Source organism: Sebastes fasciatus, chromosome 9, assembly GCF_043250625.1.
Source record: "Sebastes fasciatus isolate fSebFas1 chromosome 9, fSebFas1.pri, whole genome shotgun sequence".
Lineage (NCBI taxonomy): Eukaryota > Metazoa > Chordata > Actinopteri > Perciformes > Sebastidae > Sebastes > Sebastes fasciatus.
This window is the reverse complement of record NC_133803.1, coordinates 15,308,049-15,335,855: the sequence shown is the minus strand read 5'-3', so window position 1 is coordinate 15,335,855 and position 27,807 is coordinate 15,308,049. Positions and strand designations below refer to the sequence as shown.

The following is a 27,807-nucleotide window of genomic DNA, read 5'->3' as shown; positions in this document are numbered from 1 at the left end:
GACTTTGAATGTTGTGTAGTGGGAACTTGGCTTAAGTGGTGACAAAATTTTGATGATAAACTGTTTTACCTAGTAATATTGATATGTTCATAACACAGAAAACGCTGGTTAGTAGAAAGTGTATAGTCATGGAAAGTTATTTAATAGATTAAGGAACTGCTTGAACAACTGATGATTGATGAATGAAAAACAATGAATGAATTAAAGAGTCAAAGAGTGCAGGCATTAACAAATCAGTCCATTCATGAATCATATTTATGATGCCTCTGGGCGAAGTGCACAGCATGCACAGAGACACGAAGCAGTATTCTGAAATCCTCCTCAAAACAGTTGTGTGTTGGAGGTTTGAAGCATGCAGGGTGAGGCGATTCAGAGCTCCCGGAGAGCCTCTTGCAGTTCAGTGAATAGCTGCTGAACCTTGTGATAGTGTGCGCAGGTACTGGAAGTTCCCTGACCTTGCCCCCTCTATATTTTGATCTCTATTTCATGAGGACAGTAAAGGCCCGCCAGGTCCAACAGGAGTCTACATCTGACAAGTCCCATCTGCTTCTGGTTAGCTCGTCTGTACGACAAACAGATGCTATCTCTCTGTTGACCCGCCTCTACGATCCACACATGACCATAGCTGGTCAGGTTTGGAAAATTATTATTTTTGTTTCCATTGTGCTAGGAGATAATGTGCATGGATTAATACATAATCTATTTCCATTTGATGGTATCTTAAACATGATATGACACCTGCCATAATTTGCTGGATATGGCACGGCCAACTTTACAATCTGGTAAGCTTGTCGTAAATATGCCCTTTAAGGATTTTGGATGTGCTCAAACGGAGAAATAAACATAGACAGTACCATTGAGGTCCTTCTTCAGCTTGCGCAGATCTCTTTGAAAGTCCTCAAACTTCATCTGGGAGGCCTGGAAAAGGTCCTGGGGCTCGGGCAGAGAGTAGACACACGTCTCTCTGCCAGCATCCTGGTGAAGCACAAAACACATTCATGCACAAAAACACACACACGGTGTCAAAGTCAATCTTCCTCAAACGGGAGAGGGCCTCTCTAGTATATACTGTAGACACCGCGCAAGATTGAAATAAATGTCTTCAGAGCCCTACATGTTCTTATCAGCAGTCCAAACATCCCAGATAAGATACGGCTGAAACCACAGCAGATAATCAGTATTAAGCTTGGTGCACTGCAGTTCCCTTCATCGGAGTTACTACAAAGCCATTATGAGTGCTAGAGCCATGTCATGCAGGTTGATTTTGGCAAGCAGCACTCTACTGAGTTCATCTCATCTGGAGAACCTAATTATTTACACTAGCGCTCCTTTGGATGCTGTGCCAATGAACAGACTGCAGGTTTGAATGAACCCAGACCGAAAGCAGAGATGAAGAGTGAAAGACAGAAAGAGAATTAGAAGCGAGAGCCAAGGAAGGAGAGAGATTTGTTTCTGCTGTAAATGAGGAAAGAGAAAATAAATAATTTGATAAAGGATAAGCCATTGTATCCTCTGGCAAGAGAGGAGATGAAAAGAGAGCTCTGGAAGGATTTCTAAGCAAATCAGACTAAAACAGAAAAGTGATTCAAATAAACAGGAACCAAAACATACCTCATCAAAGTGCCTTAGATAGTAAGCAACGATGTAGGACAAAAGACTCCTGGAGTTATCCTGGAAGAAAGAAAAAAAGGACTCAAATAAATAAACCACTTTATTTATTAATTTAATCATTTCGGAGCAGGACGTTTTAATTTGTGCGTGGCAAACAAGAATAGAGACAGCGGTCGTAGATAAATCATGGCATCGGAAGGGCAATACAACAAAACCCGACTGTGCTGGGATGGCTTTCATAACTCAGAGTTGGTGGAAAGTTTGATGTTCTTTATGGATACCTTACCCGGTCCACCACCACAAAAACACAAACCACTGTGTCCTTATATGGCAGTGCCAAGGGCACGCTGAGCCCGTTGTGATATTGAATAAGAACAGTAAACAGAAAGGCCTCCCCTCTAAATCTGCACAGCTACGGTATGGTCCTTATGTTTGGCAGCAATGAAGGTCCCATTCAACTCCTGGATTCTCAGCTCTGGGCTCAAAACATAGATGGAACAACCCACACCACTTATTTTCTAGCACAGGGGTCAGCGAGCTGCGGCTCCTGAGCCCTTTACAGTGGCTCCCTGTGGCTCCTGAGCCCTCTACAGTGGCTCCCTGTGGCTTTGACAAAAAATGATCTGGAAATAAATAACGGTATGTTTTTTTATGTAGTAGCCCTAAAGTTATTCTTACATTCTCCAATTGTAAAAATGTGTAGCCGAACCTCAACGGCGGTGGCTAGTATTGAGTTTCCCTCGCTATTCTAGCTATGGATTCCAAATCTAAAAGAGGAAAGTCAGGTTTGTTTGCTTTCACCGCCAATGCTGCCGGCTTACCGGTATGCTTGATCAGCAGTGAGAAACAACAAGAAAAACTCAATATTGAAAGACATTTCCACTTTATTTGCACTTGGGTCGTCACTGCATTCTGATAAAAACACATTACTAAATGCTCATTTAGACCTATTAGTAATATTGATAGGCTAATTTAGATTTAATAGACTTAATTTAGCAAAACATGTCTCTTTTTATTGTAAAGGTTGCCGACCCCTGCTCTCACACAATGTTAATTACAGAATGAAGCGGTTTGTGCGGGAGCTCATAAATTATCCTTTACGTATTTTACAAAAATGTTTACACACTGTATACTGTACACACTGTACACTGACTGTATATAAGAAGTGGACGTAGTCACTGTGACGTCACCCATTGGTTTGTGGACTGCCGTTTTGAAGCCTTGAGTTTGGCATTTTTGTCCATCTTGGTTTTTGACCGTCACCATCTTGTTATTTTGCAACCACATGTGACACGAGAGGGTGGAGCTAAGCACGACCGAACGCTGAATAAGACATTTTTATGCGACCAAAATGTTACAATTAACTATCATGAACTGAAGAACAAGTGGTAAGACAAAAACATGGACAACGCCGTCGTAGCTGTCAATCACAAGGTAGCCACGCCCTGAAGCATACCCCGCTTTATGGTCTATTTGACTCTAAATGGGACCATAATTTACTAAATGAACATCATGCTGTATTGAAGAAGACTTGAAACTAGTGATTGAGACCATAAACTCATGTTTACAATGTTTACTGAGGTAATAAATCAAGTGAGAAGTGGGGTGATTTTCTCATAGACTTCAATACAATCAGACTTCTTTTTACAACCAGAAAGAATGCAAGTTTTAGGCACTTCTGCATTGGCTTCTGATACACAAAGTTCCAGTCTCCTGTTTGCTTGTGAATAACACTCAACTGAGTGTCTGCTCTTGTAGAGAGAGTGATGTTTGCTTTCACCCAAGTAACACACAGACTCACGCTGCTCTTGACGTCCTTCAGTTTTGGCAGAATGTCCAAGGTGAAGCCGTCAGCCTGCCCTCGAGTCCGATTCCCTCCGTTCATGAAGTTGCCGAAAGCCAGCACCAGGCCAAGCACCTGCAATACACACTTACCATCCTGGAGAGTCTGGTGCACACACACACACACACACAAACAAATGAAATGAAGAGATGAAGGTTAAATTGAGCGACGGAAGAGAAAATGAAAGGAGAAGAGGGCCAGTGGCTCACCTTGCAGACTCTCTGGAGGATTTCTATTTTGCGGAGGATTGAGAGGATACATTCATGGAAAGTTGACTGAAACAGGATGCAGAACACTCGCTCAGAGAAGTTGGGGATTTGGGATAACTGGAATAGAAACCTGATGAAGGCACAAGATCAGTCACCATGACACATCGATTTAATGACACAGCTCTCATATGTATTAATGAATTTGGTTCTGAAGGTAGGTCTGGCTCTTACTGTTCAGGCTTGTCCAGCGGCTTGGCGTCCTTCTTGTCTTCGGATGATTTAATATGCTTTTTAATGCCGTCCATCTCGTCATTTTGAGCTCTCTGTCAAATGAAAATGAAGATAAAGTTAAAATGGGAATGTATGTTACAGTGTATAGGCACGCGAAACCCAAAAGTACATAGGGTACAGGATACCATAAAAATGTCTACATATATGAATGTATAATGCCATGAATAGTCTCACAGTTAACAAAGGAGTTTTTTTTATCCATTTGAAGACTAGCTGACCAAAATACAGTATGCACATAGTTTGATCAGGGAAACATGAGGAACTGTTAAAATTGAACCCTTAATGCCAAACACATTGGTATTAAACTGGAATTATGCTTCTGCAGGTGAACATACACTGCGTCTTTTGGACACATTTTGTATGTGCGTTTCTTTTATATTGGAATAGATTGGGGGTGTAGCAAGTGCTAAAATGCCAACTCATTTCCGGGTTTTAGGACTCATTCCTGTAGCACTCTATAAAATTACAATGTCCTGGATTAGGGGAGAAAATGTCTTTTAAAAATTTTGCCATGCATGTTGCCTATATGGATGGAATAGGATTACAGATCCGTTGGAGATTTAAATTTAGATGTGGTGTCATAATTAAACTTAATGGCTAACCTTGATGTTGATATGGCACACTGAGTAACAAGAAAATGTAAAAAAGGTAAAAAACAACCCCTGGTATAGATAGTTTTCTGCTGTTGAAGACCATGTGATATGATCAACAGCACCAGGACATAAATGGACCTTGAGCTGATGATTTTTTGTCAATTGCTGTTTTCAGGATCAAGAATGAATCTTGAACCTCGACTTTCAAGCCAACATGGACAAGAAGTCCTTAAAGTGCTCAGACAAAATGGACATTTGAACATCTACAGTTCCATGACAACTGGTGTGATCAAGAGCTCCAGAGCAGCTAAACTTGAGGTGGGTTTGTTTAGTTCTCCACTTCTTTATGTAGACAAACTTTAGCTCGAGCGTAAAAGAATTCTGCTGTTTTGTACTTAAACTCAATGCCTGTCTATACAGTATGAGTTTGAGAAATGTTGCTTCAGCCAGACTACATTCCTGACTATTATCCTGCTGTCAGGCCCCGGACCACAGTTTTATACAAGGTGGTATAAAAAAAACAGGCCAGAAATGCCCCTTCGTTTCACAAGAGGAAAAGACAATAGATGTTAATGTGTCTGACGCAGACAGGCAAAACAATAAAACCATCCCCAGGAAGAGAATGTAAACCATCTCATACAGTATAGACCCCCGAAGTCTCAGCGTTCTGGTCTCTCCCTCTGTTCTTCTCCATCTTTCTCTCTAGGGTTTTGGCCTCGGCATGGATCCTTGGAAAACATCAAACGGCAGCATCAAAAGCACTGAGGGCCCGATTAGTATTCTACACACCGCTGCCTTCTGTCGACGAGGGCAAGCTCTCCTTCGCCTTCTCTCGAGATGTTTTAAAGTGTAAATATATTTAATACAAAGCAGATCCTTTTCAAAGGGCAGCAGCGGAGCCCAGCAGTGTTTGGTGTAATTGGGGACAAGTAGGCATTAGCGTGTGATCTTTGAATTGCTAGGGCATGTTGCAGTGGTTGTTAGCATGAGAAATACAGTCCCATGTGGAATATCGAATGCAAAGTAAAAGTACGATGATATTTGTGATGCCAGAATTCGAGCGGTAGCCAAGTGGTATTCATTAGCCAGGTTCCTAGCACAGGGATAAACAGAGCCAGCCAGGGCTTAATCACTATATATGTCACTCAATTTTCAATGGATTGGATGGATTCAACTGAATTTTGAGATTATTTGTACACTGAGATGCCAAAGAATAGTGTCTAAATGACAAGTTGCTTCATGTTATAAACATGTGAAATATATTTAGACATCACAAGGCCTTGTCGTAAAAAAGAAGTAGTATGAATAAGGATGTCACAATAACCGGAATATTGCAATATTGACAAGCAAACAGCAGGGGATGGCAAGCAACCACCACAACCGATATGTTCACGTTTTTTAATTTTTTTGGAATTCTTTGCAATGGGAGCGCCGCATATTTATACTATGCTACAAACGCCAGCAGCATGACGAGGCGCTGAGCGTCTATTCTGCGCTGAGCGCTGCGCTATTGGTGTTTTTTTTCTAGTAGCAGAGAGTTTAACATTTTTTAACTTTGGGTAAAACGCTGCACTCGTCACTGTCACTTTTTACCCAGCCGTCCAATCCCAATGGAGGAGGGGAGGGACAAAGACCAACCGTCACATCCTACATGTCAGGCTGCATGTGCTGTTCTGCATTTAACAATAAACAAGTATTTAATAGACGGGTTTCTGTGCAACGTCATCACAGAGATGCGCACGCAGCTAGGGGGGCAGAAAGCACAGCATGTCTAGCGTAATCAAGCTCCAATGCAGAGATGACAAGGAGTTGTTACTGCAAAAATGTTTAGGGGATCACATGCTTTTGCTTAAAAGCAGAAGGAGGAATATGAATCCAGGCCTGATGGGCAAAAGCATTCTAGTCACACAGTGCTAGTAAGGGAAAGGGTGGTCATGGCGAGCTGTCATGCTCCACAGATCGATAAAAATGAACTGATCAACAACTGAGTGATCGACCAGCACTCTAAGGAAATATTTATATATATTTAGCAACTATGCCTTAAAACATAAAAGTGATGCAAGACTTCATTACAGTTCTAAATTACTATGACTTTACACAACTACGGTGGTTGAAAGCTCACTCCGGTATGCCGTAACGTTACATTTTGAAGGGAAGACGTCTGGTAGTCTACCGGGGCAGCTGCTCCTCCTCCCCCCGCGGTCACAACAACAAGCAGCTGTGAAAACTAACGTTAGCTAATGTTCGTTTGAGTCTGACATATCTGCAATATTGTATTGAGTTTTGGCGTTACATTTCCGTCAGGGGTCTAATGTTAATGTTCACCTGCCCGACATACGAAGAGCTGCTGTGTGACTGGTTGTACTAAGAACAAGACCAAAATCCAAGTCTCCAGTTTTATATGAATGTTATACCTGTTTAGGAATCGCTAAGGAAAAAGTGTCTGGCGGCAGCCATCAGGAGGGACTCACGTAACTTGTCAACCAAACAGACCCTGGTTCCCCAAGACAAATCACATGTCTGATCTAACATTACCCGTTTCATAACAGGTGATAATAATCTAAAACAAATCTCATACTAATACGTCATATGATAATGGCATCTGGTGGTCGGACTCTGCAGGGGCCTAGTATAGTCAACAAGAATGTACAAACATCTACTTTGATTACAACGGTGGTTTTGCCCCCCGAATGCGCACGCACCCAGTAATGTTTGTATACAAGAAACTCATATATTACTTTTAAAACTGTCATTTAAAAAGCAACAATATACCTAATAAAAGTCAGTAAAAAAAAAAGATAAAGTAAAAAAACACATGCAATAATACCGCATATCGCACTGTTGAGCCAATCATTATCACCGCAGGGGAAATTCCTTCACCGCAACAGCCCTTAAGTATGAGGTGATTATTTGTAGTGTAAAAGTCCGTAGGAGGGACTGTGGCTCTGGCTGACCTCCATGACATTTAGCTACCGTCAGCTGAAAGGAGTCTGAACTTCAGACTGTCTGGACCCAGATTATGGCTTGTGATATTAGAGGGGAGGGAGTGGTGTCCCACTATCACTGTGACCCCTTTAATGGTGGCGGCTCATTGTTCAAAGAACAGGAGTGGCTGTAATCCGCAGCTCATAGACTGGGCGACTCTGCCCCTGCCTGCGTAGTGCGCCCAGTACAGTATGTGCACATTTTGTGCGGGTCAACGTGTTTGTTTGTGAGTGTGTTTGCGAGAGGAAAAAAAGAGAGCGAGGGAGAGAGCAGCGTGTGATCTCGCTCCTCGCACAGTGAGCGAGGGTGTAACCATTAGAAGCCCCTCGCATTCCTCAAGACAGGCTGACTGCGCTGCCAACTGTGGTTTAGGGGGCTGGAGACCCACAGACAGGATGGAGTCTCGCAATACAAAAGAGAAACAATTTGGCTCCTCGACTCAATAACACAGCCTTAGGCCATAAGGGGGAGAAGGAGAGAGAGGGAGCGGGCTTGAAAGTCTCGGGGTGAGCGGAGAGGTTAGACGACTTTTGATCCTCGGTTATGACACATTGGTTCAGAAACTACAGCTTGTCTCGAGCCTCGGCCTCATTCCCATGATCAACATTATTAATATGCCTCTGGCAGCCAAAGGTCCAGGCCTCTCCTGTGTAGTTGTGCCAAAAAGCGATTCACAGGAATTTCACAGCATCTTAAAAGTGTATTGCAGCTGAAATGTGGAAAACACGGCCGTTTTCATGTTCCATTATTTACTGACCTGCCTTCGAACGGGTCCTGAACCGCTTCCACTGGGCGGGGGAGATTTTCTATCAGTGATGAATATGTATTTGCTGTATACAAGGAGCCCTTCATGGCCGAAATGGAGACATATTGGAAAGTAGTGATGACAGCTCCTTAATTCTCTTTATGCTAATGTCATACGATACAATGTAGTCGTCTCACTTGGAAAAGCTCAGTGTAGTCTATCTTTTTTTTTTTGTTAAACCACACCAGCACTTTCAAGAGGAGCAGTGTGACACAAACGCCGGAGTTTCACAACTATCATTTCCTCCGCACAGGGGCATTACAAAAGTGAAGTCAATCCGATCCAGCGTGAAGAAAACATGTTTACTGTGTCAAAGCGCTGGTCCCCTTCCAGGCCAGCAGACAGACCTACAGAAGACTGACTCTGTCGCCAAGCAGCGCACATACCAGTACGGTTTGTGGCTCGCCTGTTTGTTTTGGTATCTAATGCACACTTCCTTTAGTTCACCCTTTCAAGTGGAACATAGAATGAGAAGTTCACATGGAGAAATATATTCACAGTGAAGTGACGTCTCTGACTGTTGCTTTATATTATAAATAAGGTTGTCAATTGATTAAAATATTTTATAGTGATTAATCGCACAGTTTTTATCTGTTCAAAATGTACCTTAAAAGGGAGATTTGTCAAGTATTTAATACTCTTATCAACATGGAAGTGGGCAAATATGCTGCTTTATGCAAATGTATATATTTATTATTGGAAATCAATTAACAAAGCAAGCAAACTCAAGCCCAACAGGCAACAACAGCTGTCAGTGTGTCAGTGTGCTGACTTGACTATGACTTGCCCCAAACTGCATGCGATTATCATAAAATGGGCATGTCTGTAAAGGGGAGACTCGTGGGTAGCCAGAGAAACCCATTTTCATTCACATATCTTGAGGTCAGAGGTCAAACTCCTTTGAAAATGACAGTTTTTCCTCGCCAAAATTTAGCGTAAGTTTGGAGCGTTATTAAACCTCCTTCTCAGAGGTTTTCTAATTTCCCATGATGTCAGTATTTTCACTCTAGCTTTAAAACTGAGCCCGCTACATCTAAAAATCGCAAGTTGCGTTAATGCGTTAAAGATATCATGTTAACTTTGATAAACCTAATTATAAACACACCAATTTAATTAAAAGTGGATTAATTTCTCACCTATACACTGTATACTAACGTTCAGGTTCTAATAATGTTCGAAAGGCATCTTTTGATGGATAACAGTCGGTGTTTTGTGGCTTACCCTCAGGGAAGTGCCAAATAAAACAACACTAACAGCTGATGAATGATTATCTTTTTTTACCATTTTGTTGATATCGCGGCTCGTTGAGCCTTCTTGGGTTTCACTCTATAATAAAATGATTGCCTGCTATTCATATATGGCATGAATGCGTAACCATAAATCATTCTATTTGTCACAAGCAAACTCTTTCCAAAATAACACTCCTACTGCGAACCACAGAGGAAAAGAAAAGGTTTTCCCACACCGAATGCTGCAGTTGAGATCAGCCTGAGCTGTCACTGGTGTTACTTTGTATAATTATGCTGGCTTTGTTGCTCAACACTGTGTATTTATATGGTTTTGCATTGGCAGGGAAATACAGAAATGTAATTCAGTTTGGGATATTGGCTTTTCACTGCTCTATTGACTTTACTGAAACCGCTGTCCACATGAGACTTGATCATCCTCTCTTCAGAGTCAAACATTTGCAAAGTTAAAACATGTTTATAACTGTTGTAACCATAAAAGACGTATCTCCAATTCCAAGTAGCTCTTCATCCTGTTGTTATACTCACATTTTCATAAAGGGCTTGCAGAGTCTCCAGATCAACAACAGTGTTGTCCATATTTAGGACGGCTGTGGATGGAAGGACAAGATGACATGGTGAATGTGAATGTTAACACTAAAGCATGACATGACATTTCTCTGCTTCCTTAGAGGAACTCCATTAAAGCTGCATTCGGGAACTTTATGATAAAAAGTTATTTTTATAAAACGGTCTCTATATACTGACAGTAGTGCATGAGACAGATATAAAGTTGGTCAAAACCGAGTATATAGCTGGACTGTGTACGGTCAGTCTGTGAATTTGTGGCTAAATTGTTACACAAATAGTCAGTGGTCATGTCTATAATGTTAAATCCAGTGGTACATGTCCACCAGGTCCGGTGAGGACACTAGGGGACACACTGCTCCACTCAACTGGCCGTTCAAGCGGTAACGTATCCTATCGTGGAATGCACCTGATTGGTCGCTGGTTTTCTGCTTGCCATTTCAAACAGGAAACAACATGGCGGCCTCTCGTTTCATTATAGAACTAGATCGCCCAGTTTCACAGCTTGGTCCAAATTTTCTGTTGTGCTGCTTCTGAAAACATTTGAGTTGAAAAATAGGCATTACAGTAACAGAATCTTGATTCATATTTGATCAGTGCTGTTTGACAGTTTGATCGGAGTTTACGAGTTTCCTGAGCAGTGATTGACAGCTGCTTTAGAGGCTGCTTGGCTCTGATTGCTTGCTTTCAGTGCTGTGAAATCTTGCAAATGCCATTAGGAGCACTAAAAGGAGGCAGAGGAGCACAATTTTTTTCAGATTATCTGTCTCATGCAATATTGTCCGAATAGAGTGACCGTTTTATAAAAATAACTTTTATGATCATATTTGCTCAAAGTTACCGACTTCACCTTTAACAAGTCAGAAAACCAACAGGCCTCCACTTTTATAAATTCTAGATTATCACATTTTTCTTTGGCCGAAACAGAAATCATAAACATTGGTGGAACACCTTTTCAAATCTGTGAGACCTGTTGCTTTTCTGGAGCTGAATGTGGCATGAAACAAGGGCAAACTTCTCCCTGCACGGCCCACATAGAGCACCGTACGCGGTATGCTGTGACTCGCATAGATATCAGCTCTCATCACGATAGCGCATAGAAGGGGCCGCAAACTAAAACATAAATACGAAGGTCTTGGAAATCTGTCAAAGGTACAAAGATCTGTGTTTGAACTCCTGTGTTTGAATTCCTTGTGTCGCCTTTTTGTCTCGGCGCGAGGACCTGGCGCCCGTGAGCATTAATCCTTTGAAAGTAAATGTTTAAAGACAAACAGAGCCCGGGGGTCTGTGGTGTTGAGGCTGAGGTGTTGCTGTACGCACAATCACCCAGTGGAGCACTCGACACCTATATACTGTATGTATCTCACTGTGCTGTGGGTGTCCAAATTACTCACATTGTTTTGATCTGCTGATTTGCTGTTGAGGTACAAGGGGAAAAGTGTCAGAGGGGATAAAGGGACTTGGGAGTAATGGACTCAGTGCACAATGTTCTTCTTCATCTTATGCTTGGACACTGAATGTGACTGGACTTCTTATAAGCTTTTCACTAACTTAACTTAAAGGGACTGTAACTTTTTTTTTTTACACATTCCTTATTGCCAATGTGTGAACAGGTGTAACCCAACCTAAAAAACGAGACCTTCCACAACTTTTTGGGTTTCCTCTATCAGCCTGTAGACTGCTTTTAATGTGAAGAACCCAGGCCGATTTTTCTGGGAAAATCCAATGGATGTCTCGTCAAGCACACTCGCAAGTGCCTTAGCCGTAGCTAAAGTTCGGTTAGAAATGGTGTCCACTAACGCCAACAACGACCAGCCCCCACCACAACTCAGACTCCAACACAAACTCCACAGAAGCACAAAAAAACTAAGTTATATCTAGTGAAGCCCGTCTTGCAAAACAGGAATGTGACCGTTGGGCGAAAACTAGTGTTGTGGGAGAATAGCCGCACCAGTGTGAAGAGTGGGTGTGTGCACGTGGGAAGTGAGTGGTGAAGCAAGAGAGAGAGAGAGCGGCGGCAAGTGTGTGAGAAAGCCAGCGAGCAGCGGAGCAGAAGAGAGTTAGCTTTGAGAATATCAGTGAATGTAGAGTGGAAGTTGCAGTTTGTGCAGAAATGTGTCTTGTTTCTCTGCTGCTGAGTGGAGTGACGGGGCTTCGGAGCGAGTAACGTTGTCGACTCCAGCTCCGGAGACCAAAACTACGGTGTCTCCCGTCTGCCTTCTGACCAATCTCTGGAGGCTGAAGCAGCGAAGGTTAACACCAGTAGCAGCAACACCGTAACCTCTTTAAACATTTAAAAACAACACACCCTGAAAGTTACAAGGAGGCGGAACAAAAACACGAAGATGGCCATATGTCCAAGTCTCCTGCACCACCCTCCGTCCGACAAAAGACGTTGCAGGAGAGTTTTGAGAGAGGCAAAGCAGATCCAGGTACAGGTAGAACCGTTAATAGTTTGTTTTTGCCGTGTCTGTCTGTCTGCCTGTTTGTCTACCCTAAATTCCTAAACGTCATAATCGCAATCTCATTTAAATTTGGTTGGTTCTTTATAATCATGTGTTCAACATTACAGTGAAGCAGTCGTTGGCAATGACAATCTTCGATATCCGACTCCCTCCAACAATGCTCATTAAACAGGCTATAAAAAAAAAGGAAAATCACAAAATAAAAGCAAAATGAGAATCTAAGATTCTTACAGAGAGTCCCTTTAAGAAACAACAAGAAAGAAGAAACTAAATTAGAAAGAAGGTCAGGCATTTTGGGGGAAAATAAGCCTGGAGTGACTATTGTACTGATCCAGTCAGTTCTGTCTGGTACTTTTAGCTCTGATATTGCTTTATCTCGCTTTATGTAACCCTTCAGCCTTTTTAATCTCTTCACTCTTGTGCCACAAGGGCAAATCCACTCCTTCTTTCCCACTTCTTTGCTGTCACTCTCTTAAACTCTTCACACTCTTCCAAAGCCACCACAGAAATAACTTCCTTCTCTCTGACTCTCCCCCTTCCCTGTTTCTCGCACTCTTCTCTTGTAACCATTTGGTTTTCATTACTATCTGAGCCCGAGTCTGGCTGGCTGGTCTGATCGGAGACGTCTTTTAAAAAAAAAAAAAAAAAAAGACATGGGAGAAAGCCGTATCATCACTCTGACACAGACCTCTTATGACCAGATCCATCTGCCTGGGTGTACCCCGACTACCACATTCGACCCCAGCATGGCGCCGGCAACCACCGGAAGCAGACGCCACACGGAAGTGTCATATGAAACACGCAGAGCGTCGGCCAAGCCTGACACCAAACAACAACAGCTGTGAGGAAAAAACAAATGTGTGTGACTGCTCAGTGACTAATCGGGGTTCTTTATAAAACAAACACGATCAAAATCAATGATTCAGAAGTTGTTTTTCTTCAAGTCAGAGATGTCTAAGGGATGATGCCTTTGCTAGTCATTGTCTTCAACGTGGAATAAAAACGAAAAAAAAACAATGATTCACTACACTGAAAGGTACAATTACAAGGTTTTGACGAATGAATCTTTCGCCGTTGTGAACAAATTGTTCTTAGATTCTTTAATCATCTTAAACCTCAGCACAAAAGGAACATGAGATCATTCCAGGAATGAGTAAACAGCAGCATTGCTAATACAGACTTTTGGTGGAATAATGAGTATTATTAAGGCTATAATTATTCACGCCTAATAATCATTCAATTAAAATGCTTGACTGACTCAGTAGGCATGCTATTGTTTTGGGGGAATAACAAGCAAGTTATATTAAGAAGTACTTCACCACCAAACCACTGAGAAATCTTCATGCTGATCTTACTCTCCATGATATACTGAAGTTTCCAATCAGCGCTAATTATGCACCATGTTAAAAACTGTCCTAACACAGGAGATGAATGACAGTGCTGATGAGAGTGGCCCTCGCTTGCCCTCCCACTCTGACCTGAGATGGATGCACCAAAGACAGAAACACAGAAGAGTGGAAATCCACAAGATGCTTTGAAGGCGAAACAGCTCCACGGAGTTTAACAGTTTATTACTATAAGTGTATAAAATGTACCAACGTGGTTTCTGTGGTGCACATTTATTTTAATGTTACAGCTGCCATTGAGATAAAGGTTCAAAGCTGTAACAAAGGCTCTACCGTAGGAGGACTGAAAAGGATGGGGAGATGAGGACGAAGTGTTTAGACACATGGATGAGCGAAGACTGGAGAGCAATCAGAGAGAGAAACTAAAACAGGAAAACAGTCTGTTCCCATCAACATCTCCTGAATGACTTCACTTTAACAAAGCCGTCTTAGACAAGATGGTGACAACTCATCAGAGAGAGAGAGACAGAGCGCCGCGGAGAAACATGATGTGGATGTTAGATGGGGGGAGATTATGCAAAATGAGAGCAAAGAAAAACAGACGGAGGGGAGAGCAACAAAGGAAAAACATTTCAGATGCCTTGCGACATTATGACTTGTGATAAAGCTAACTACTAGAGGGAGCTTTAAGCTTTGGCAATGACCTCAGACAATATTCAATGTTACTCACTTCCTAGTAGACTGGGAACAACATGTATTTTGCACTCCAAAAACAAACAGAACAATCTCAATACTGTGGCCAACATTTTGATTTTGTATACAGAAATTGTTCTATAAAAGATGTTGTGGTTTAAAGCTGGGGTTGGCAATTCAAAAACATTCTTGTTATATTAGTTGAAATTTTCATTACATCCCGACAGCAATAAATAAATCAAATGAAAATCAGAAAAAAGAGAAGAAAATCTGGTATCTGTGGCTGTCGCAGATACTAGAGTGCTACAGGAATGAGTCCTAAAACCTAGAAATGAGTTAGCATTTTAGTACTTCCGGTTCCCTCGTCTGGAAGTCAATGGTTTTTTTTTAAAGCATTTTTAGTTAGATGCCTATAAGTATATAAGAATATAAGAGATTTTAACATTTAAACCAAAGTCTTGGATAAATCCAAATGTTGGCTGATGATGGCGCTATATTTAAAGTGAAGGGATTAATACCAAAGTTCTTACACTGATAAATGTATCGAATTTAATATTACACTCATGAGCTATGCTACAAAGTAGAAATACAACAGTTGTGTGCCTTTTTATTGTATGAAATACAGGTAAACTATGTCAATGGTAGTTATTATATTGTATATGTTTGGGAAAATGTTGGAATATAGAAAATTAATTCATCACTGACAAATCTACTGTACTTACAGATCTATTTGCCATTTTCCCCACAATGACCATCACAGTGCTGCTTTCAATATCACCTGCACACTGTAGTAACATGCAAACCATAACAACTACTCTCTTTACAGTGTGTAGACCGATCATAACGTTATTTTACTGTAACCTGTGTCACAGGGTTCTTCTCAAAGAGTCACAGGAAGATAAGTTCATATAGATGACCTCATGATAACACTCACCATTCTGGATGTCCTTCATATCAAGATGAATGCTGGACATCAGAATACCGACGGCCTGCGAGCGCTTGTTGCTCAAGAGCTTCACCACCTAAGAGGAAATGAGACAAAGGCCAAAGAGAACAGGCATGATATTAATACTCCACGACATGCAGACAACACATTTAATAACTGACTGGAAACAAAAGACAGGAACACCACTCCCCTTTGTCTGTCTCCTTCTGTGGAGGAGGACAACTTAAGGTCATTCGTCCGCAGACGTTAGTGAAATTAAGATGCTGTCTAGCTGTATTATGATGATTAACAATTTCTTCTTCTCCTCTATTTCTCCACATCCATTATCTTTCAGCAACTTTTACCCAACAAGAGGCATATTTGCTAAATGAAGTATGATCACATGAAGCCGCACGACTGATTAAATATACAGAGAATCCCTATTGTTTTGTCTACATTTTATCTAATGGAATTGCACAATGCAGGAATAATCTTTTCAAAGCAAACATGACTACAATAACTTGGAGTCAAAACGATTGAATCCCAAGATCAAACCTGCTCCAAAAGTTGCAATATTAAAGGGTAACTTTGGTATTTTTCAACCTGGACCCTATTTCCCCATATTTTTGTGTCTAACTGACTAACAGGAACAACAATGTCTGAAACTGGTCCAGTATTGAGGGAGAGCGCTGTAGATGGCAGCTGCTCATGAGCTGCAATATGGTGCTATTGGGGCAAGCTGGCACCGTCATTTACATCCACTAAAAGTGCTTTTTTTTGCCCAGACAGGCTCTGATTGTTATTATAAGTGTCTGACATTATGGAAAGAGTCTCGCTCAATGAGGTGTGTTTCTGAAATCTGGCGTGGTGCCGTGTTGCCAGAAGACAACAGTGGAATAGAAGAATACATCCATGGTGGAAACACGAGTGCTAGCTGGGCAGAGTTTGTTGTGTTGGAGTACAGAAAGCGTAGCCTAGTGTTATCTAAAAGACTTTCAGCGTCAAGGCTGAATATTTAGATGGATCGACAATGTGGATGAGGTCTTTGAAATTGATGGCCGCCCGTATTTATTTCAGCCAGAGTATACAGATATTCAGATTTCACGAGACTTCTCCTTGAGCAGGACTTGGACACAATAACAAGCAGACCAGATCGAGTGAGAGGTAACGCCGAATTCACACCAGAGCAGCGGAGAAGTGCGGCCGACAGCGAACTGCCACGCAATGTCTATGAAAAGCTGGGGCCGCCGCTTCCAAGCTCAGCGAGCTGCGACCGTTTGATTCTGCGCCGAAGTGCAGCCAAACAAAAGTTGAGAAAGGTTTGACTTTTAGCGTGCGGTCAGTGAGGACCCGCAGCCAATCAGTAAACAGATCCTGTGACTCCTGTTACATGTTGACCTATGCTACAAAATAATTTCTTCCCGCATGAAACACAGAAATACAATACTCCTGGCCATAGAAAAATGTAATAATTGTGGCGAGCCGCACTTTGCTGCTGCCTGGTGTGAATTCAGCGTAAGAAAACCATTTTATTTCTCTCTAGGCTCCTTTCCTTAATGTTGACACTTATAATAAAAATCTCAGCCTGTCAGTGGCAAAAACAAGCACTTTCAGTGGACGTTACATCACATATACGCTCCTCACTTGCCCTTTCAAAAAATGTTGTCCTTATCAGTCACTTAGGCACAAAAATATGGGAAAATAGGTTCCAGGTTGAAAATAACGAAGTTACCCTTAAACAAATGTTTGCTGAATAATAATAGCTTCCACTTGTCAAACAGCCAGGAGTTGAATATTAAGCCAGTGTTGTTGTTATGCATGAAAAACTGTATCCAAGGGGGCCATTATGAACCACAGCCCGCCTGAGTAAGCAGAAGTGTGCGCCGGGTAGCGAAGTGGTGAAGGGACAGGACAGGAAACCCGTAGCCTACTGCGATCCAGACAGAACGCTTCCATCTAAACCAGATCATACCGACCACAGACCTCTCAAACACACAGGAAGTTATATCAGCAGTCCCGAATTGTCTCCGTTTTCCCGGCCCAACCACAGATTCAGGGGACAGGCTGTTCGAGATATGATGCCCAATGACTTTCATGGGGAGGCTGTGATAGTAAGTGTAGGGTAGCTGTTTAATGGCAGTGATTAGTCATGTTTTATCAGATGACCTGACTCTCCCAAATGTACAAGCAGGTTAAACTTACTTAAAACAGAGTCCAGTGGTTTACAGAGCTGCCTGATATTACAGAGGATCACTTTACACTTTTTACATAAATCTAAAATGCCCTCGCAGTGTATCAGTGGTACTATTTCATAATGAAACACAGCTGGATCCAAGAACCAGATCATTTTCGTGACAAACATTTTCATCAATAGCAATTGTCAAGGACAACAAAACAACCCTAAAAGATTCATTTAATGCAGCGTCTTTCAACAGTCTGATGAGATCCATGTGTCTAGGTTTTTGCTTTAAAGAAATCCTTTAAGTCACATTAATCATATGTTGATCTTTTGATCCATTTATCATTTCAGGGTTTGCCAATGTGGACTTCCATCAATCCCATACAGCTCTGAATCGCATGTGAGAAACAAGTCACTGAGGTACAACGTGTACTCTCAAAAGAAGCTGAAAGAGCCCTAATAATACAAAAGATAATCAAATCTCGTTGTCATTGAACTTTGGGATAGAGCACTGAGTTGAACTAAAACTACTTATAAGACTTATCCTGACCTACAGTTTTCTATTGTGATAAAAGAGCATGTTTATAACCCATAACAGCTCTAAACATATTTCAAATACAATATTTTAAAAAGAGGTAGAGGGAATACAAACAATTCTGCAGAATCCATGTATTGATCGATTAACAGTCTGCACAAGAGCCACACGTTATAACAATAACCAGCGATATTACCAATCTACCTCTGACCTGTCATGGTTTGTTTAGGTTAGGAAAAATGTGCTGTGAACCAAGACCCACAGCATCAGACTTTGAAAGGCTCTGGATTAGAGGATTGACAGAAAATTAATCTGCAACTACTCTAATTGATTAATTTCTCAGTTCATTTCTCAAGCACAAATGCCAAACATCCCAGAGTTTCAGCCTCTGGGAGGATTTGCAGCTTTTTAGTCTTTTGTGATCGCAAATTGAATGTCTTTGGGCTTTGGACTATTGTTCAGACAAAACAAGGACATTTATCACTTTATCACATTTCTAACAGTTTATAAACCAAACAAATGTAATCACAAGATAGAGACAATAATGAAAACAATCATTAGTTGCAGCCCTCCTGTCATTCATATCTTCTATTAACCTGCTTAAAAGATATCTTCATTAATGCGAGATGGAAAACTTTAAAGGTCCCATATTGTAAAAAGTGAGATTTTCATGTCTTCTTCACTATAAAACAGGTTTTAATGATATTTAAATACTGTGAAAGTATCGAAAAACTAAATTCACAGAGAAATACACACAGCCCGTATTTATAAACTGTGACTTTGAAACAAGCCATCAGGATTTCTGTAATTTTGTGATGTCACAAATATACAAAATATATACCATTTCCAGTTGCAGCGTATTGGTGCCTTCAAATGGGGTTGTGTTTACCACGTTCATGAGAAGAGTCCATATGAATGCCCCCCTCTGAAAGCTCTGAGTTCCCGAGTTGTATCGTGTTCGTTGATATTGTCAGAAATGACGCCATGGGAGTTTTTTCAATGCATAATAAGTGAATATGTTACTCACTTGCTAGCTTGCTAAATTGTTAGCCTCTGTGGCTTCTAGACGCTGACAGCAACGTTAATATTGCCGTTGCTTAGCAGCGGTGTTCTCACGACTTAACCACTTGAACGCCAAGCATATTGTGTACACGACTTCCCATATTGTAAACGTAAGCTCACGAGTTTCATTTGAAGGCACCATATGTGAATGACATCAGCTGACAGGAAGTAAACATGGACCCATCTGATACTGATGTCTGCAGAGGCCTTTACACTGGCTCACTACTGACGTCAAAGCTGCTCTCTAGTGGTAGCTCTGGAGAGGATGCTTGCCCCCTCTCATCAGCAAGACAGTTGAACTCACAACACACAGGGGGGACGGGAATAGCTGCGAGTCGTAGGAGATGTGGTCGATTGCCTTGAGGCCTGGGACCGGTCCTTGTGAGCTGGAAATGTCAAAGGTTCGGCTCCAAATTGGGGTCAAGATTGGATTTTATTTTTTTCGTTATTGACTTAGACATCTTCAGCACCATTGTTGTGTTGGAGAACATCCACAGCAGTATCATTCAGCGAGGACCCAGGGGATTGTCTCTTGTCCCTCCCAATTTAGCAATACAACCACAACAGCCTCGAGCTACTTCATAATGTGGTAGCAGACTTATTCAGAGCTCCATCAATCAGAAAGTCTATTTTAATAGAGAATGGGACACTCTTTGTGGTTGTCTCCTCGTCTCCCTACCCTGCGTCATCTCCTAAATCTAGACTTGCAGGTGTAGTGCTGCTCTGTACAGAAGTGGATTCCCTTTATTAGGTCTCTCAGGTGGAAATCGTCTGATAGCTCCTGGAGTGTCAACATGCTTGATGACGGCTATTTTCTGAAGTGCATTTGAAAAAGAATCCCTGTATGAAATTTTCTTGTGAAGGGCAAACTCCCTTAGCTTATCTACTGTTTCCCATGTTGTTGACTTTTGTGCTCTATTGAATCAAAGCTGCACGGTGAGTGTTTTTCCTCTCCTGTGCTATACATAGGGGCTTTAACTCTTACTTCCCGGTATGTTCATATTCCTCATAAAAACACGCTTGTGGCTGATGTACAAGCATGAGCTTCATACGGGACTCTTCACTGCTTGAAGATCACATAATTCTCCTGAGCATTGTCACACTCAATGGAAACCATGAACAGAGATTGAAATATAAACACATAGAGGCTGGGGATCATCATGTTTCAGATATACAATTTTTGATCAATTTCTTTGGGTCAAACTCAGTGGTGGAAAGTAACCAAGTATTTTTACTCAATTACTCTACTTGAAGGTGCTAAATTGCAAATTCAGCGCATTGATAACATCTATTTGCTATGTAAAGATAAAGTGGAGTGATGTCTACCTGAGCGGAGATTGAAGTCTCTCTCCCTCTGCGTGTGTTGTAATCCACACGCTTTGTTTAACTAGCCGGGACGGCTGTGGGTCTCTCTGTTGTTTCCCCATGTGCACTGCTCTCATACAGCACTTACAGCTGATAGGGCCGTCCTGACCGACGGCGTCGGCGTGGAAGCGTAGCGCCCACCCTCCGGTTCCCCCCCACGTAAACTCTGTTTGCTCTGTCAGTACTGTTGCTGTTGTTTACACTGTAAGCTGCTAGCCCCTGGCTCAGCTGTCGCCATGTTGAGAGACGTGTGGAGGCAATCTCTCAGTCATAGATATAGAATTTAGCACCCTTAAGTACAATTTTGAGGTACTTGTACATCAGTATTGTCTGTTCTATTTTCATTTTCTGAAATATTGTACTTTTTCCTCCACTACATTTATTTGACAATTATAGATATTATAGATATAGCCTATAGATTCAGATTTTACATAAAAAACATATAATAAGCTTATAAAACATAATAAAATTGTTAAAGATTAAAGGAACAGTGTGTAGGATCTGGCGGTATCTAGCGGTGAGGTTGCAGAATGCAACCAACTGAAGCCTCACCTGTGTGCCAAGCATATAAGAGTACTACGGTGGCCGACGCAAAAACGCGAATGGCGCTCTCTAGAACCAGTTGTTGGTCAATGAAGCCTCTCTCGTGTGCCAAGCATGTAGGAGAACTACGGTGGCCGACGCAAAAACGCGAATGGCCCTCTCTAGAACCACTTGTTGGTCATTTGGAGCAGAGCCAGTGCGTAGAGTGTGTGTGTACGTGGGAAGTGAGTGGTGAAGCAAGAGAGAGAGACAGCGGCGGCGTCGGGTGCGAGGAACGTTATCGACTCCGGCCCAAGCAGGAAAAGTTAACAGTGTTTGGTTTGTTCGTTCTGGGCTACTGTAGAAACATGGCGGTGCAACATGGCGGATTCCGTGAAGAGGACCCGCTCCCTATGTAGATATAAACAGCTCATTCTGAGGTAAAGAAAACATAACGATTCTTATTATCAGGTGATTATACACTAAAGAAAACATACTTATTAATATTATATTACATTTCTGCCTATAGATCCCCCTAACTGTTACACACTGTTCCTTTAAACCAGTCAATCTTCATTGTGCCCACTTACAAAAAAAAACTCCTTAAAGCAGCACACGTCAAAGCTGAAAGCAAAAGAAAAATGCCAAAATTGGCCCAGTGGACTATAAAACCATGATGAAAGGGTCATCAACTTTTACACACCTGGGATGGACCATGTAACAATGGGAAAATACAGCTTTGGAGATTTAGAAACTATTAAAAGTAATGATGTAATGTGGCCTCAGAAACTACTCAATTAGACCTACATTATTATTGTTATTATTGTTATTATGTTATTATGTTAAGGGTAGGGGAGTTCAACAATTGTTTGCAAATTAAACTTTCACTCAGCTGGAACCTTTTTTTGTTTTATATTTTGGTGTCGAGTTTCAATTCATCACTTCCCATAAACTAAGAAGATTTCCCACTAACGTCCACACCTGGGACCAACTTTTTATCTCAGCAACAACTGTCGGGTGATCCTACTGGGTCTCAATTAGAGGGGTGAAATGTTCGTCCCCGGTGCAACATTATTTGTGATTTAGACACATCATTTGGGAAAATAATACATTAACATAAAAATCTTGACTGGAGCGGCTTTAAATTGTAGATCAAATGTTTGACTTGCAGATTGATGGAGTGGCATAAAGGGCAATGGGGAGGTAAACAGTCGAACTATTAAACTAAGTCATACAGAAAGCACAATGGGAGGAACCACATCACGAAATACAGCTCCCAGGCGTCTCCCTCCCTCCCTCCTTTTTTCCTTCACTCCCCACCCTCTCTCTCTCTCTCTCTCTCTCGCTCAACAGTCATCACCGTCGTGAGGTTTCCTCACCGCACGCGAGACATTGGCTCGGTGCCACTGGATGGTCACGGGGGAGTCGGGTGGGAGCCAGAGCTCACACCACATAATAACTGTCTGGCTGTAGCAGTTCCTCCTGTCACTCAAAGCAACTCGGAGAGCGACAGTGTGGAGAAATGGAAAGGAACGGGGCATCAGAGGAGTGAGAGTGAAGATGGGAAAAGCCCTGAAGAGAAGCCATATTTGGTGACCCAGGGGGATATGGAAACACACACACATTTGCATACATAAAAAAGCACAGATGTTGTATACTGTACTGTATATGGAGACAAACAGAGAGGAACACACAACCATAACTGTACCTGCTTGGCCTTGGACTTGCTGATTGTGTCTGAAATTGGCTTTTTCTTCTCCTTAACAGCACTTTTGGAGAATAGTTCCACAAATTCTTCAAAGTTCACACTTGGTTCCTCGATTGTGTCCCACACCAGTGCGCCAATGGGTCTAAAGATTGGGGGAAAGAGGAATTATTTACAGTACAAGTAGAGCTTTAAAGTTGCAGTAGGCAGAATGTTTTTGGCATCATCAGGAAAAATTCCATAATAACCTTTCAGCATATTGTAATTCAAGTGTTCTGAGAGATAACTAGACTTCTGCACCTCCTCATGGCTCTGTTTTCAGGCTTTAAAAAATCTAAAAATATGGATATAGTGACTTTTTTTAATCATATTTGCGCCAATTCTACCCACTACAGCTTAAATCTGCCATCTCTTGTTTGAAAAAGTACAGCAAAGTCCACTTTTATAGTCTAATTCATGTTTTCACTTCACCACAAAAGGCATTTTTGACATTTGTAGATTGTCGTCTGCTGTTTTAGGAGTACTCATTTGTCATCTTTTGCAGCCTAAAAATCCACTTATATAAATCCTCTTGTCAAATCCATCAGCCAACGAATTACATTTAGAATTCAGCATCAAGTTCCTTACTTGTAAGTAAATCAAGTAGTCTATTTCTGGACGTTTATTCAGCTACAATTTTCCAAGCCTTATTAAGGAAAGAAATCCTGGTTTCAGTGCTGACCACAACGCCTGGACTGCATCACTTTTATTTTCCACAAGGTTAGCATCTCTGTTGCCGTCAGAGCACGTGGCGATCTTTATCTTAAGTGGACAAGCTTCCTCTCAATTCTCTACTGTTCAGAGAATACCTTTCTACAAATGATGCGTATCTATCTTCACTTTACGCTGCGTATCCTTACTTTTTATCATTTAGCTGTATGCGTGTCCAGTAGAGTGGCTTCATTGGCTTGGGGGGCTCTATCGCAGCCTTGGCAGGGGCAGCTTCCTGGGCCATCATGGAGGGCATGGGGCCTGGTGGTGGTGGAGGCCCAAAGCCTGGGGGTGGAGGTGGAGGAGGGGGCCCCATTCCAGGCGGAGGGGGTGGGGGTGGAGGTCCAAAACCAGGCGGGGGAGGAGGTGGGGGTGGAGGTCCAAAACCAGGCGGGGGAGGAGGAGGTGGTGGAGGTCCGAAGCCTGGTATTGGAGGAGGAGGAGGGGGAGGCGGTGGTGGAGGTCCGAAACCTGGTAGTGGAGGAGGAGGAGGAGGCGGTGGTGGACAAGGTCCAAACCCGGGTAAAGGTGGGGGAGGTGGTGGTGGGGGCGGAGGAGCTTGATGGGCGCTGCTCTGTTGCCTCTGCTGGCACGTGCAGACAAAGCTCCCTGTAGATTTGGGGACGGAGGATGAAACAGAAGACGACACGCCGCCTGATCCTCCGCTGAAAGGCACGTCGAACTTAAAGCCCTCCTCCACAGGTGAGGTCTGGACAGACGCCTCCTGGCTCATCTTTCCCAGTCTCCCTCCTCTCATCTGTGAGGCCTTGGGGTGGGCAGCGCCCAGAACTCCCATATTATCCCCGCTGCCCTTTGCCAAGGAGGCCTGCTGGCCCTGCAACACAGCGATCTTAATCCGCAGGTCATCGACGGTCCTCTCCAGCTGAGGGATGAGGCAGCTTTCATCCTCTGAGGACGACTGGCCTGACTTCAACCTGCTGGATTCTGTCTGTCAGTGAACAAAATAAAAAAAGATTTTAACTTAGCATGCAACGACATTATTAGTGTTCACAAATGAAAACTGGAGAAAATAAAAACCCCAAGAGTTTGTGCTTTTGCTACGTGAAACCTTCTTCAAAAGCAGGCAGTCAAGCCCATCTTGTACATTAAAATGTTGCTGTTAAAATCCAGGGACACATCATTCAATAAATTACGCTTTATAAACGGTAAAACACCCACAACTGAGGGAGCTTAGTGACAGAGCTGTGAGCTAAAGAAGGGTCAAGAAAGTCCATTATGTCTAGACTCCATCAGACCTCTGGCTCCAGACTGGTTAGAGCGGGGATGAGGGGATACCGAGAGATTTGACCCCAGAGACAGTGAGTCTCGCTGGGCCTCACATGGGGAGGGCTTGTGTCTGCTGGTACACATTCCCCAGTTGTGGTCACATAGTCGACTCTTATGGAGAATGTTCAGTCAGTATGGCCTTCCTAATTTATTAACTCTTCTAGGAAACAGGGAGCTTCACTGTGATCATCTAACAAGTCCTTCAAGACGAGCCTGACCTCTGGTGGACAAACGACAATTTACAGTTGTGCCATTTAGTTGATGCAGCAACTTCTGAGTGATGAGATTGAGGTTTGTCTGATAACCCTGTATGGATTGTATTGTATGATTGTATTTCAAAATATGCATGTCCCATTTTCTGCTCTTCACTCAAACTACTATTCTAAATTATGATCGCCAGCGATCCCAGCCGACATTACTGTTGCTCAGTCTTAAAGCTAAGTGAAGTGAAGATGTTGGTATATTGTGAAACTAGAAGACCTATAGTATCCAATACACAGTATCAACCATGTGATGTTAGCTTGTCGGAGAAATAACACTCCAAATTTAGACTAAATTCTGGGGAGGGAAAACTGGCATGGCCTTATTTACAGGGGTCCCAAGATATGTGAATGAAAATGGGTTCTATGGGTACACACGAGTTTCTCCTTTACAGAGGTGCCCACTTTATGATAATCACATGCAGTTTTGGTCAAGAAACATGCAGTTATTTTTGCATTCAGTGTAAATGTGTTACTTTTGCCTTTTTCTAAAAATATGTATATTGTGTATATTAATATTTCTGCATGCTGGGATCCATAAACAGTCTTGGAATAACATAAATTGGGTATCACTGGAAAGCTGAGAATCTTGCGGATCCAATAAATTGAATTCTCACTGGCTGGTGCCGGAATTCAGAAATGTCTTTATTAACATTTTTTTTTACATAAATAAATACATTTCCACCATAACTTGATAAATTTTTTTTAATGTACAGTATGTATGTAATGATCAAGTATAAATCCCAAAATATGAAATAAGGAATAATCCCACAGTATTATTGATTATTTATATTCAACATTATTTATTATGAGTTATTCTCAGATGGACATCGCTATTTGTTCTGTGTAGAGGTGCCTGTGTGTACAGTAGTGCGGCAGCGGCGCTGTCTCACGGCTGCGTCGCAAAGCTTCAAATATTTCTCACCGCAGCTTCAAAGCCCAAAAAAATTGTATTCGGGACAGCCCTACTGTATACGTCACAAGCCCCCCTAAAGGTCTCATCCTAGTATGAGTCAGACTTTTATTGCAAAAAAAACCCATTCATAGTAACACTGCATCCAATGAATGTATCAGCCAGTGAGAGGGTCCTGCAGAAACATGTATTTATCAGATGTATTTTCAACACATTATTTGGTTTTGTAAAGATAATAGTTTTGAATATAATATTCTAAATATTTTTTTAAAAATCAAATTAGGAGGTACACAAATTTCCGCAAAAATAAAAACGGAACAAATATCTAAAATCTATTATACTGTATTTATGTAACAGGTTAGAAGCAGGAAGATGCTCGGATGTTGGTAGTAAAACAAAAGACTATAAATCAAATCAAGCATTAGACAATCAGACTGTAAAGTATTTATAGATGAAGAGAGGATGTAACCAACCTGAGAGTGCAGAGCTCCTGCTATCTTGGCTGATGATTGATGCAAAGGGGATCTCAAGCTCTGTTCTCTGCCTGTGGTTCGCCCCCCATACTGTTCCCACACGTGAGAGGACACTGGCACACCTACAGATGCCCAGGTGTACAGCTGCTCCTCCTGCACACAGTTAGAGTATTACTGTAGATCAGATCCAAGGTCAGATGTTTGTGGGTAAAACCACTTGCTCCCACCCAGGCCTACTACTCACTGTATACATCATACAGTGTGAACACATGATTAAAAGGTTAACAACATCCACTGGGGATATAGGTCAAGCTGTAGCTCTTTCTGCACGCTTCAAGTGTAGAAACACTTCAGGATAACAAGCAGCAGTAGAACCATGAAGCTTTTCTTATTGTTTACCTTTATTGTTAAAAGGTACAATAATCAATGACTACTACTTGGTGGGCTGAGTTGGATTTCTATAACCTTGCACGGCAGCTGGATTCTCGCTATGTCACGAGATCACACGAGAATCGTGGATCAAATGTTACATGAAAATCCGTCTCGTCAGGCTTCAAGTAAGGCTTTTATGTTTTGCTCGCCAGACAACAGTCCAATCGGCGTCCTGTGAGGAACTACTGCAGCCAAGTGGGGTGGTCCATCTTTCAAACTGGAACCAACATGGCGGCTCGTTTGGAAACTTTTTTCTCACTAAAACAGACAACCACAAAGATCGTATGGCTCTCTCAGAGGAGAGGCGTGATCTCAACAGTGCAAATATGAATATGTGTCAAATCAAACCAGTGCTTGTTGCCCCTTTAATAAAGCTTTAGTGATCAAGTTATTCCAAAAATATGCTCAGAACTTTCCTTTCTTTGCTAAATACTTGGGTGCTTTCTATTTTCCCAATGCAAACAATTAGTTCCCAGGAAACTGGCGTGTAGAGCTTAATGAGACAGTGTTTTTCTAAGAACAGAACCCATTAGCTCGATAATGGTAACCTGACCTACAGCCAGAAACACACACACGCCCAACACACACCGAGGTACAAATCATGCTAGATTCATTCGTATTTATCCACTCAGCAATGTTTGGCGTGTAAAAGGGATGACACTTGATTTATAGATACTCATCCTCCCCAAACCCCATTTTTTGACAGAATAAAGCTGATGGAGTATCAAATTTCAGGCGGTATGC

The 27,807-nt window shown here is 42.0% G+C and overlaps 1 protein-coding gene across 1 annotated transcript in view; it reads right to left on the bottom strand.

Moving 5' to 3' along the window:
- The window catches only part of fmn2a (formin 2a), a 53,637-nt gene that overhangs the window by 16,579 nt on the left and 9,251 nt on the right, over nucleotides 1–27,807 (bottom strand). Inside the window, exons 3-12 of the mRNA XM_074646228.1 lie at nucleotides 26,632–26,784; nucleotides 23,848–24,647; nucleotides 22,952–23,093; nucleotides 15,590–15,677; nucleotides 10,113–10,174; nucleotides 3,895–3,986; nucleotides 3,664–3,793; nucleotides 3,413–3,559; nucleotides 1,612–1,671; nucleotides 855–975 (exon numbers count right to left, since the gene is read on the bottom strand). Of these exons, the coding sequence (XP_074502329.1) occupies nucleotides 855–975; nucleotides 1,612–1,671; nucleotides 3,413–3,559; nucleotides 3,664–3,793; nucleotides 3,895–3,986; nucleotides 10,113–10,174; nucleotides 15,590–15,677; nucleotides 22,952–23,093; nucleotides 23,848–24,647; nucleotides 26,632–26,784 (1,795 nt within the window). The remainder of the gene's footprint in view (nucleotides 1–854; nucleotides 976–1,611; nucleotides 1,672–3,412; nucleotides 3,560–3,663; nucleotides 3,794–3,894; nucleotides 3,987–10,112; nucleotides 10,175–15,589; nucleotides 15,678–22,951; nucleotides 23,094–23,847; nucleotides 24,648–26,631; nucleotides 26,785–27,807) is intronic.